The sequence below is a fragment of the Rana temporaria genome, chromosome 2, assembly GCF_905171775.1.
Source record: "Rana temporaria chromosome 2, aRanTem1.1, whole genome shotgun sequence".
Lineage (NCBI taxonomy): Eukaryota > Metazoa > Chordata > Amphibia > Anura > Ranidae > Rana > Rana temporaria.
This window is the reverse complement of record NC_053490.1, coordinates 489312744-489325448: the sequence shown is the minus strand read 5'-3', so window position 1 is coordinate 489325448 and position 12705 is coordinate 489312744. Positions and strand designations below refer to the sequence as shown.

General features: G+C 42.1%; 1 protein-coding gene across 1 annotated transcript in view; it reads left to right on the top strand.

Annotated features, from left to right (window-relative positions):
* Positions 1-12705, top strand: part of TMPRSS15 (transmembrane serine protease 15) — a 505254-nt gene that overhangs the window by 298308 nt on the left and 194241 nt on the right. The window contains exons 17-18 of the mRNA XM_040338815.1: positions 5695-5805; positions 7265-7391. Of these exons, the coding sequence (XP_040194749.1) occupies positions 5695-5805; positions 7265-7391 (238 nt within the window). The remainder of the gene's footprint in view (positions 1-5694; positions 5806-7264; positions 7392-12705) is intronic.

Below are 12705 nucleotides of genomic sequence, written 5' to 3'. Positions count from 1 at the left end.
CTGCAATTGATCTAGAACGTTCAGTTCCCCTTCACAGAACTAAAGAATGCATCTCAGCTCTATTGTTATATTCTAAATGGTGTTATAACGTTCTAACCAGTTTCTACTCTCCAAGATAAGAAATAAATGTATTTCGCTAACATTGGAACATTTCAGTGACTTTCAAATTCAACAAAACTTGTGCTTCAGTTTATCTGCTTAGTTCATTCATTGCATGCAAACATTATTATACAAATTTTACACATTTCTCCTACACTACATATAAACATACAACTAGCTACTGTATGTTTTCTAAACTCTGTTAAATATGTGCAGTGCCGAGCATTGATTGGGGTATTTTTATTTTATTTTTGGTATCTTTTTTGATTGTGGTTGTTTAGGAGTAAGTTAAGACTCTCTACCTTACTACATACTTGAAGTGACTGTCAACCATAGGACTTGAGTCTGTGGTTTACCTTAAAGCCAAGTCACTGCATCAAAATTGGCAAAGATGTTCAGATGAGAGGGAGGAAAAGTGTATGTAGTAATTTGTATTTGCCAGCTGTACAGAGAGACAAGGATTCTGACAGAAGGTGAAAAGCAATCCTTAGGTTTGTAGAAGACATTCCCTTTCAACACATTTGCAAGCAGATAAAATCCATTTAACAAGTATCTTAGACCACATAAATCAAAATAAATCTGTCATTTCAAAGCATGTGTTTAATTAAAAAGCACAGATGTAAAGGACTTAACACAACTGTTAAGCCCTGTACACACAATCGGATATCTGATGGAATCTAATCCGATGGATTTTTTTGTCGGATATCCGATGAAGCTGACTTTCATCAGTCTTGCCTACACACCATTAGGCCTCGTACACACGGCCGAGAAACTCGACGGGTAAAACACATCGTTTTGCTCGTCGAGTTCCTTGTGAAGCCACCGAGGATCTCGGCGAGCCAAATTTCTCCATTGCCGTCGGGAAAAAAGAAGACATGCTTTCTTTTTGGCCCGACGAGATCCTCGGCGGTTTCCTCGTTGAAAAGTGTACACACGGCCGGTTTCCTCGGCAAAAAAACCAAAAAAACAGCAAGCTTCTTGCTGGTTTTTGCCGAGAAACTCGGCCGTGTGTACGCGGCCTCAGTCAAAAATCTGACCGTGCCAAAACGCGGTGATGTAAAACACTTCGACATGCCAAAAAAAATTAAATTCAATGCTTCCGAGCATGCGTCGACTTGATTCTGAGCATGCGTGGATTTTTATCCGATAGAGTTCCACACAGACGATCAGATTTTTCTATCGTTTTTTTATCCATAGTAAAAATGTAAAACATGTTCTATTTTTTAACACCGATGGAAAAAAGACTGATGGGGCCCACACACGATCGGTTTGTCCGATGAAAACAGTCCATCAGTCTGGACAAACCAATCGTGTGTACACGGCTTTAAAGGTCTTATCGACAAATTGACATTCATGTTCATCAAAAATGAGTGAAGCTCCTTTAACCACTTGAGACCCGCGCTATTGACAAAAGACGTCAACAGCGCGGTTCTCAGGTGCCAAGTGGACGTCTTTGGACGTCATTTGAAATGCATTACCTGAGCGCGCCACTGGGGGGCGCGCGGCGGGTAACCACTGTGCCGCCGCATCGCTGGGGACCCGATGCGTGTACCCGGCGGCCGCGATGTCCGCTGGGTACACGCGATCGTTGGGAACACAGCCGGTAACAGCAGGGACGTGGAGCTCTGTGTGTATACACAGAGCTCCACGTGCTGTCAGGCCCCGTACACACGACCGAGTTTCTCGGCAGAATTCAGCCAGAAACTCGGTCGGAGCTGGATTTTGCCGAGAAACTCGGTGGTGTGTACACTTTTCAGTGAGGAACCCGTCGAGGAACTCGTCGGGCCGAAAAGAGAACATGTTCTCTATTTCCTCGTTGTTCAATGAGGAAAGTCAGCCCGCCAAGCTCCTCGGCGGCTTCCACACTGAACTCGCCGAGGAACTCGATGTGTTTGGCACGTCGAGTTCCTCGGTCGTGTGTACGGGGCCTTAGAGGAGAGGAGACCGATCTGTGTCTCTTGTACATAGAGACACAGCATCGGTCACCTCCCCCAGTCACCCCCCTCCCCCCACACAGTTAGAACACACCCAGGCTACACAGTTAACCCCTTCCTCACCCCCTAGTGTTAACCCCTTCCCTGCCAGTCACATTTGTACAGTAATTAGTGCATTTTTATAGCACTGATCGCTGTATAAATGTGAATGGTCCCAAATTTGTGTCGAAAGTGTCCGATACGTCCGTCGAAATATTGCAGTCCCAATAAAAATCGCAGATCGCCGACATTACTAGTAAAAAAAATATTATGAAAAAAAATCATAATTCTGTTCCCCATTTTGTAGGCGCTATAACCAGTCGCTTATTGCGATTTTTTTTTTTTTTTACAAAAATACGTCGAAAAATACGTATCGGCCTTAACCTGCCTGGCGGTGTTCCCGAGTCTGACTCGGGGTTAGATTTTCCTGCTGCGAGCGGTAACCCCGAGTCAGACTCGGGCTTGCCTCGCTAGATCCACAGGCAAAGTTACTTACCTTGTCCCTGGATCCAGCGATGCCACCGCGCTGTGTGAGCGAGCAGGACCTCGCTCGATTCACACAGTGCCTCCGTGTGACGCCGATCTCCGTTCCCTGCGACGTTACGACGCACGGGGACGGAGAACCGGGCCAAATTCAAAAAAGTAAACAAACACCTTACATACAGTATACTGTAATCTTATAGATTACAGTACTGTATGTAAAAAAAACACACCCCCCTTGTCCCTAGTGGTCTGTCCAGTGTCATGCATGTCATTTTATATAATAAAAACGTTTCTTTCTCCCTGCAAACTGTAGATTGTCCATAGCAACCAAAAGTGTCCCTTTATGTCAAAAATTGTTTTAGATCAGCTAAAAAACAGCGATAATAAATTATAATCACTTGCAGAATTGTGCGATAGCGATTTGTGGGGAAATTCGTCATAAAAAAAAAAAAATAATGACAGCAACAATTCTGCAACTTAGCAAATTTCAGTGATTTTGATTTGATTACATTATTGAATAATTTTTATTATAATTATATTATTATTTGTTATAATTATTTATAATTATTTATTATATTATAATTTATAATTTTGTTTTTAAAAAAATGTCATACCCGGGATGTCTATTAGAAGCTTGTTTGGTCAGATTTAAGTGAGTTATTTCTAAAAATGACAGACCTACAATATAAAACGCCAAATTTCCTTGCAAATAATGGTACCGCTTTCAGCATGTTTTTTCTGAAAGAATCATACCGCCAGGGAGGTTAACTGAGAATTTTTTTTTTTTATTTTTTTTTAAATGGGAGATTTATTATAGCAACAAGTAAAAAAAAAATATATTTTTTTTAAATTGTCGCTCTTTTTTTGTTTATAGCGCAAAAAAAAAAACGCAGAGGTGATCAAATACCACCAAAATAAAGCTCTATTTGTGGGGAAAAAAGGACGTCAATTTTGTTTGGGAGCCACGTCGCACGACCGCGCAAATGTCAGTTAAAGCGACGCAGTGCCGGAAGCTCAAATTTTGCCTGGGAACGAAGGGGGTTTATGTGCCCAGTAAGCAAGTGGTTAAACTACTGTCATTACCTGGTTGGCACTCCAAAATCTAATATAGATATATTATTTTTGCATTTGCATAGTGTGGAATAACATTATTTATTAAAGTTTAAAACATAAAGGCATCTATTAATTGGAGGAGCTGGATGCAGCTGGGATTTTTTCTGCAAACACCGTGCAGTGCTGGTCAGGGCTGCACAATGGAGCTCTCCAAAGATTTTGCCGCGATTTGCCGCGATTTCGGCCGCAATTTAATGTAAATCGCGGCCCGAAATCGCAAAAAGTAGTACAGGAACTACTTTTTGAAATCGCAGATGCAGCGTCGCACTGATTAGGACAGTGCCATTGCCGACAATTGCCGCCGATTTGAGATGCGATTTGACATGTCAAATCGCATCTCAAATCGTTCCAAATCGTACCCAGTGTGAACCAGGGCTGAAAGGACAACATCTCAAAGGCTGGTTTCACTGCATCCAATTCGCATGACAAGACAGTGTGACCAGCTCTCAATGGAGCCGGTTCACATATCTTCGGGGTAGCCGCTGACTGCACGTCAGAAAGGTTCTATGTGTCTTTGGATCAGTTTCAGGTCCGAATTCAGGCAAAAAATCAGACCTAATTCGGACCTGAAACGGTGAACGGGGATGCACCAGACCCCCTTCTGTGAGCCGCTCCGCAGATAGTGTGAACACAGCCTTAAGCTTTCCCTTAAGTGTTATGAATCATATCAACTTTAGATTTTATGAAATAATATACAGTATATTTAATATTACATGAAATTAAACAGTAACATTTGATGCATATCGAAAAGAAAGGATACTTTTTCCATACTAAATCTTGTTTATAAAATCTTCAATAGGACCAGTGGCAATTGGTGCTCTAAATTTGTGAGGGGGGCGCAAACAAACTGAAAAATTCAGAAATTCAAAAAAACATCAATTGCAGCCTCACTGTGCCATCAATTGCAGCCACTGTGCCACATATGCAACCTGTGTGCCAATCATATGCAGCTTGTGCCCAGCACCATGTGTAGCCTGTGTGCTCATCATATGTAGCGCCTGTGTGCCCATCATATGCAGCCTGTGTGCCCAGCACCATGTGTAGCATGTGTGCCCATTATATGTCGCCTCTGTGACTAATCATTTGTGCCTCTGTGCCCATCATATGCAGCCGGTGTGCCCATCATATGCAGCCTCTGTGGCTCATCATATGTAGCCTGTGTGCCCATCATATGTAGCCTGTGTGCCCATCATATGTAACCTCTGTGACACATCATATGTAGCCTGTGTGCCCATCATATGTAGCCTGTGTGCCCATCATATGTAGCCTGTGTGACCCCCCCTCCCTGTCTGACTGTCACACACGTACCCCATCCTGGTGGCAGGTGATGGCGGCAAGCAGTGGGACATGCAGCAGGTGACGGCAGCGAGCTCTTGTGTCCTCCATGGCTCTCTGTCCTCTCCTGTTCGTTTCCTCTGCTCTCTCCCATTCAGGACGCCTGTGCCTTCAGCCAATCGGATGATGGGTATTAGATCCATGCCTCAAGATTGGCTGAGAGGCGGTTCAGTGCTAGCAAAGCAAATATTCATTTGCTTTGCTAACCCACCTGGGTGAACTGCAAGCACAATGCTTTGCGTTCGCAGTTCACCTGTTTGAAGCCTAATCAGGTGCATAAAAAAAAACTGCCACTATAATTCAGACGCCCAGTGACTGAAAGGGGCCAGATGCCTGAATAATGGGTTTCTACAGTGGCCATGGATAGATTCATACAATGCATGAACCTATCCTATATACACAGAGGGGTTGGCTGGAGAGAGGGGGCGGCGCCCGTGCGCCCTTATGGACACACCGCCACTGCATAGGGCAAAGTTCAATAACTAAAGCTGGCCATGGATGGATGGAAATTCAATCATTTCAGCAGGAACTGGACAAATTTCAGTCCATCTATGGCAATTCCCATTTGACAGAAGTTAAACTAATGACCAACTTTTCTTAAATGGGACTGTTGTAAAACTTTGATTCATTATGATTCTGCAGCAAATTGGCTTTGTGCATGTGAATATACCGTAAACTTTTTTCATTCCAGCTCCTTGCAATTCAACATCATTTCAGTGTAACAGCGGTGAATGCATTTCACAAAGGAGCGTCTGTGACGGGCACCACGATTGTCCTGATGGGTCAGATGAAAAGGACTGTGGTAAGATATTGCCAATAGATGAATGCTTTTATGGTGCCAATCTATATGTACCTCACCTGTGTTTGCTGACTTTACAAGTAAAATTTCAAAATGTATTGGTAAAATAAACTAATTGTGAGTTTTTTCAAATCGAATGATTGATTTTTGGAGGACCCTGGCTATTCCAACTAGCTACTGGCTTTATTGGTATAATCTTGTCCTGGGGTGATATTCCCTCCCTAAGGCCTCGTACACACGATCAGTCCATCCGATGAGAATGGTCCGAAGGACTGTTGTCATCGGTTAACCGATGAAGCTGACTGATGGTCCGTCGTGCCTACACACCATCGGTTAATTAACCGATCGTGTCAGAACGCGGTGACGTAAAACACAACGACATGCTGAAAAAAATTAGGTTCAATGCTTCCAAGAATGCGTCGACTATATATATATAAATGCATACATCAGTTTAGGCCGATATATATTCTTGTACATATTTTTGGAAAAAAAAAATGCAATATACGTATTTTGATTGGTTTGCGCAAAACTTATCACGTCTAAAAACTGGGGGATAGATTTAGGAACTTTTTTATTATTATTGTTTTTACTAGTAATGGTGGCGATCTGCGATTTTTAGTGGGACTGTGACACTTTTTTGGGGACCGGTGACATTATTACATTGATCAGTGTTATAAAAATGCACTGATCAATGTAAAAATTACACTGGCAGAGAAGGGGTTAACACTAGGGGTGATCAAGGTGTTAACTGTGTTTCTTAGGTGTGTTCTAACTGTAGGGGGTGGGCTGCAAGGGACATGACAGAGATCACTGTTCCCAATCACTGGGAACAGTAGATCTCTGCCGTGTCTGCTGTCAGAATAGAGATCCGTCTTGTTTACAAAGGCAGATCCCCATTCTGCCTCTGTACAAGGCGATTGCGTGTCACCGGCGGACATCAAATCCACCCGACCCACCTGCACGCTCCCCAGCACACAGCAGGCATGCCCACTATTGGGCCTGCGCGAGCCACTGAACAGCTACGGTGATTTGCGCAGGAGAGCCAACCTGTCGCCGTATAACAATGGCGGCTGGTCGGCAAGTGGTTAAACAGATATAACAAAATGCTTTTCTCGGTATACAGCAGATCAAAAATCAGCACATAAGAGAAGTTTGTTGTTGAGGTTTACATTCACATTACCTCTCCAGCAAAAACTGATATAGCTGTATATACAGTACCCCTGAAAGCTGCTCTGTAGGCATAGGTCAAGTTGGGTAACTTTATTATAAACAGATTACTAGCCCAGTCCAAATCTGTTAGAGAGGAAGACATGAGCTTTAAAGAATTGTAATGAAAACATATACTCTTGGAGCACTAGGCACTAACAAATAAACCAGAAATGCAGTAAAAATATATATAAATAGTAATTTATTTTCTCATACACGTAAGTAAAAAAAATTAAATTAATTTTTCTTTTTATAGTGCGTATATCCAACAGCAGTTCAAGTGGATTAGTTGAGTTCAAAGTTGACAATCAATGGCATACAGCATGTTTCGATCTCTGGAATGAAGAGATTTCCAATAATATTTGTCATCAGTTGGGTTTAGGGTAAGTAATCCCCACTGCTCTATGTAAGAAATGTGTATTGTTATCCTTGATGTGTCACCCTTGTCGTGTACAATTCATTTACTGTTACACACCAAATGGTTCTGAACAATGTAAAGCTGTTAATTCTTTACCAGATAATAGAAAGAAACCAAAAAAAAAGAAACCAAAAGAAAAAAACTCGAAAATTTGTGCCGCGTTTAATACATATATTTTTTGTTATTTTGTTCAGTTTTCTGAACGCATACTTTAAAATGTATTCGAACAAATTTTGTGAAAGTGATGTATTTTAAAATCTAGCATGGGGGAAATTAAAATACAGTACATGTACCTGTTATGGCGCGTACACACGATCATTTTTCGGGTTGTAAAAAACAATGTTTTTCAGCCTCTAGAAAAAACAATGTTTTTTTCAACTTCATCATTAAAACAACGTTGCCTACACACGATACTGAAAAAAAAATGCTCTAGCAAAGCAAGGTGACGTACAACACGTATGACGGCACTATAAAGGGGAAGTTACATTCGGATGACGCCACCCTTGGGGCTGCTTTAGCTGATTTTGTGTTAGTAAAAGACGATTTGCGCTTTTCTGTCTGTTACAGCGTGATGAATGTGCCTTCTCCATTACGAACGGTAGTTTTACCAGAACGAGTGCTCCCATCTCATAAGTTGCTTCTGAGCATGCGCGGGTTTTTCACGTCATTAAAGCCCACACACGATTATTTTTTACAACCCGAAAAACGACATTGTTTAAAAACGTGCAGAAAAAATGGAGCATGTTCGAAAAAAAATTTGCCCGTTTTTCAGAACCCGAAAAATGCTCTGAAGCCCACACACGTTCATTTTAAATGACATTTTTAAAAAACGTCATTTTACAACCCAAAAAATTATCGTGTGTACGCGGCATAAGACATATGTTAATACATGATTTTAGGCTGCTTACAAACAGTATCATTACCCTCACATAAACACCCCATACTAAGTAAATCCTTATGTAATGTATATATAAATATTTTTTCATATAACTTCTACATATTTTTTCCCACTCTTCCTCTTTGGTATCATAGTAAGTTCACATCAATGAGTTGTTGAGATTTTACAGCCTAAATGTTTTTCTGGAAATATCTGCAAAAAAAGCCATAGATACAAGACCTGCAAAATTCTACTCTAAAAAAGCTGCTTATTAATCTTACTATTGAAAATGAAAACTTCAAGTGCTAATCAATACCTTCTTTTAGGAATATGCAATGATTATAAATATGAGCTGTTAGATTTTTTTACAGGATAATAAACAATAGGCTAAAAGCAATAATGCAATAATGCAAAAATAGAAATTGTTTGTCATTTATATGATTATGGAATACATACAGTATATGTGATTACTATTTGTGCTGGTTGGACATTAGTGTACTTTACAAACATTGCTATTTAACTGCTTAAGGACCGCCGCACGACTAAATACGTTGGCAGAATGGCATGGCTGGGCATATGGACGTACAGGTATGTCCCCTTTAAGAAGCCCAGCCATGGGTTGTGAACGTGCGAGTGTGGGAAAAAAAGGACGTCAATTTTGTTTGGGAGCCACGTCGCACAACCGCGCAATTGTCAGTTAAAGTGACGCAGTGCCGAATTGCAAAAAAGGGCCTGGTCCTTTAGCTGCATAATGGTCCAGGGCTTAAGTGGTTAAAGAAAACATTAAACAGTACCAAAGGGTAGCCATTGTACTCTATGGGTAAGGTAAATGCTCAGGTGCTCATCCACAAGTGGATAGCCATACAAAAAAAAGAGGTTTAGAGGCACTAATGGGTCTTTCAGAGGAAATAAACCAAAACAACAGCATTTAGTTGTCAACGTTTTAACAGAGCTCAGTCCTGAGAAAGATAGACTGAGTTCTTTCGAAACATTGACAACAAAATGCTGTTTCTTTGATTTCTCATCACTGTAGGAAAAGACAATTTTAGTAAGGTTAAAAAAAATCACCAGATAAGGGATATCACTGAGAGCCGGTTCACACTGGGGCGACTTGGGATCCGACTTGAAGTCGCCTCAAGTCGTCCCAAGTCGCGCTGTCGAGAAAAACAATGCAAGTGAATAAGAGCGGTGTTAATACACACGACTCGAGTCGCTCTGACTTCAAAAGAAGTTCCTGTACTACTTCAATCCGACTTGTAGGCGATTTGTACCCATTGATTTCAATGGAAGTCGCCTCCAAGTCTGATCCAAGTCTGATCACTGTCTTAACTGAAGCAACTTTCCAGGAAGAGAACATACATTTCTCAGGCAAACCTCTCCCTCCCCCTCCATCCCCTAGAGCTGATTGTTGTTTGATTGGCCACTGGAAAGTCTCCTGTCCTGGAGACGACTTCAAGTCGTATTGTAAATCGCCCCAGATCGCCCTGTGGTTCATGCTCAAGTCGTGTCGGAGTCGCCTCTGAAAGTCGCGCTGGAAGTCGTGTCGCCCTAGTGTGAACCGACTCTGAAGGTAATGTTTACTTTGTATTTCATTGCTTTAACCACTTACAGACCGGAAGATTTTCTCCCTTAATTACCAGGTCATTTTTTGCAATACGGCCCTGCGTCGCTTTAACTGACAATTGTGCGGTCGTGCAACGTTGTACCCAAACAAAATTGACGTCCATTTTTTCCTACAAATAGAGCTTTCTTTTGGTAGTATTTGATCACCTCTGCTGTAAAAAAAACACACACACACCGTGGAAAAAAGTACTTTATTTAAATAAAAATAATAATCCAGTGGTGGTAATCCACTCTCGGTCCCCGCTCCCTGCTCCAACGTTGTCGGTATCCAGCGACGGGTGATCTCCTCTCCGCCGGGGTCCAGCGATGAGAAGTTCCATCCATCCAGAACCCAGCATCGCCGGCCACCTGTCTCCACCGGAGACAGCCCGGCGAATGATGTGGCTGAAGCTGTGACATTTCTTATATAGGTGAGGCGGGGCCACCTGTCATGTGACCCTGTCCCCCTCTGACACACCCTCTGCTACGTCACTGGGGAAGCCCAGGCTTCCCCGTGCATCAGAGGGGGGAGGGGTCACGTGACGGATGGCCCCGCCTCACCTATATGAGAAATGTCACTAGCTTCAGTTGCGTCATTCACCGGGCTGTCTCCGGTGGAGACAGGCGGCCGGCGATGCTGCACTCTGGATCCCGGACCTGGATGGACATCTCATTGCTGGACCCCGGCGGAGAGGAGATCACCCCTCGTTGGATACCGACAACGTGGAGAGTGGATTACCACCGCTGGATTTATTTATTTTTTCTTAATAAAGGACATTTTTCCACGGTGTGTGTACTTTTTTACAACTATTTAAACTTCCTTAGTGAAATGGTAGAGGTACAATGTACCCCATTACCAATTCACATAGGGGGGTGGCCAGGATCTGGGGTCCCCTTTGTTAAAGGGATCTTCCAGATTCTGATAAGCCCCCCAACCGCAGACCCCCACAACCACCGGGCAAGGGTTGTGGGGATGAGGCTCTTGTCCCCATCAAAATGGGGACATCCTCCCCATGTTGAGGGCATGTGGCCTGGTATGGTTCAGGAGGGGGGGCACTCTCTCGTCCCCCTTCTTTTCTGCGGCCAGCCAGGTTGCGTGCTCGGATAAGGGGTCTGGTGTGGATTTTTGGGGGAACTCCACGCCATTTTTTTAAAAAATTGGAGGTGGAGTTCCACTTAAAATCAACACCAGACCTGAAGGGTCTGGAATGGATATTTGGGGGGAAACCTACATCATTTTATTTTTAATTTGACGGCGGGGTTCCCCTTAATATCCATATTAGACCTGAAGGGCCTGGTAATTAAATTTGGGGGGACCCCCACGCTTTTTTTTTTTTTTTTATGAATAAATTCTCTCTGAAATAGAAGAGAGATTATATTGCGTTCAGGGGGAGACAGCAGAGGGGGGGAGGGTCGATGTATGTTTTTTTTTTTCTCTCCTTTATTATTGTTATAGTTATATTTAAAAAAAAAATCTTTTTTTTTTTTCTCCCCGGTCTATGGATATCCACGGCCGGAGGAGGAGATGAGGTGGAGATGGGGGTCTAGAGGTGGGGATAATAGGGGAGGGAAAGGAGGGGTTTAAAATGAGGAAGGAAGCGTGACAGGGATACTGAGGGAATTAGTCCATTATATAGAGAATATATGGATAATTAGGGTGGAGAGGGAATACTTGGGGAAGTCGGAAATTTAGTTAAAAGTAGTGAGTATTTTTGTTTATTATATCTCTCTTAGGGGAATGGTCTGAATTTATTAGTGATATAGATATTATAATCTCCTTCGGAAAGTAATTTATGAATAGAAAATAAAGTTGAAGAGAGAGAACAAATGTAATATCCATATATATGTTGATGTATAGGACTTTGCCTAGTCCTTTTCTTATGTTTTCTGTATCGCTTTCTTGCTCTTTGTTTTTGTTTTTGAAAAGAAACAAAATGAAAATAAAAATATAGAATTTAAAAAAAAAAAGAATTCTCTCTGAATTGCTGGGAGCCGACAATTCATTTTAGCCGCGAGTGATTTTTAAATGACTTTTTTTCCTTCAGAAATTACACTTTGTGCAGAGACAGTTCTAAGTACGGGAACCATGCACTATTTCACAGGCATACTTTACAGTTGTTTTTAGCTACTTAGTCGAATCTTCATGTCTCTCTATGTCGAATATTTTCTCTCTATGTCACATCTTTTCTCTTTATGTAGAATAATATTGGACTAATAGAGTTAAGGTTAGGCACATTCGAACGCAACGAAAACGAAAATAAAGCATTTTTTGTTACGGATCTTTCGGTTTTCTTTTTCTGTGCTTTCGTTATCATTTGTTAAAATGATAACGAAAATACCTAAAATTTGGATGAAAATGCAGTCGGACGAAATCGAATGCACATGTCTACTGTACAGTGTCCTCACGTATTTCATTGGTCTTGTCTTTGAAGTGATTGACCATCTCTTGGGCAGTGATTGAGTTAATTGGTAGCGAGGGGGTGGGGACAAAGCAGAGAGTTAAAGGTAGAGAAGAGCCGTAGAAATTAAACTAAGTGGATTGTGGCTGTTGCCAGTGAAGGAAGGGTGGCAGATATGGGGGTTGAGGTTTGAAAATGGAGGGCCAGAATTGAGAAAAATGTCCCATAAGATTAGGAGAAGGAGGGTGAGGAAAGTTCAATGGGAGCTGGATGTGTATGAGCGCACATTTCTCACTGCCCTGGTGTTTAGGTCAACATGTGGATTTCAGTATTTGCAGAAGGTGATGGGTGCATTAACAGGGAGAGGGTGATATGTATAAGCTGTGGGGTAGAGAGGAGGG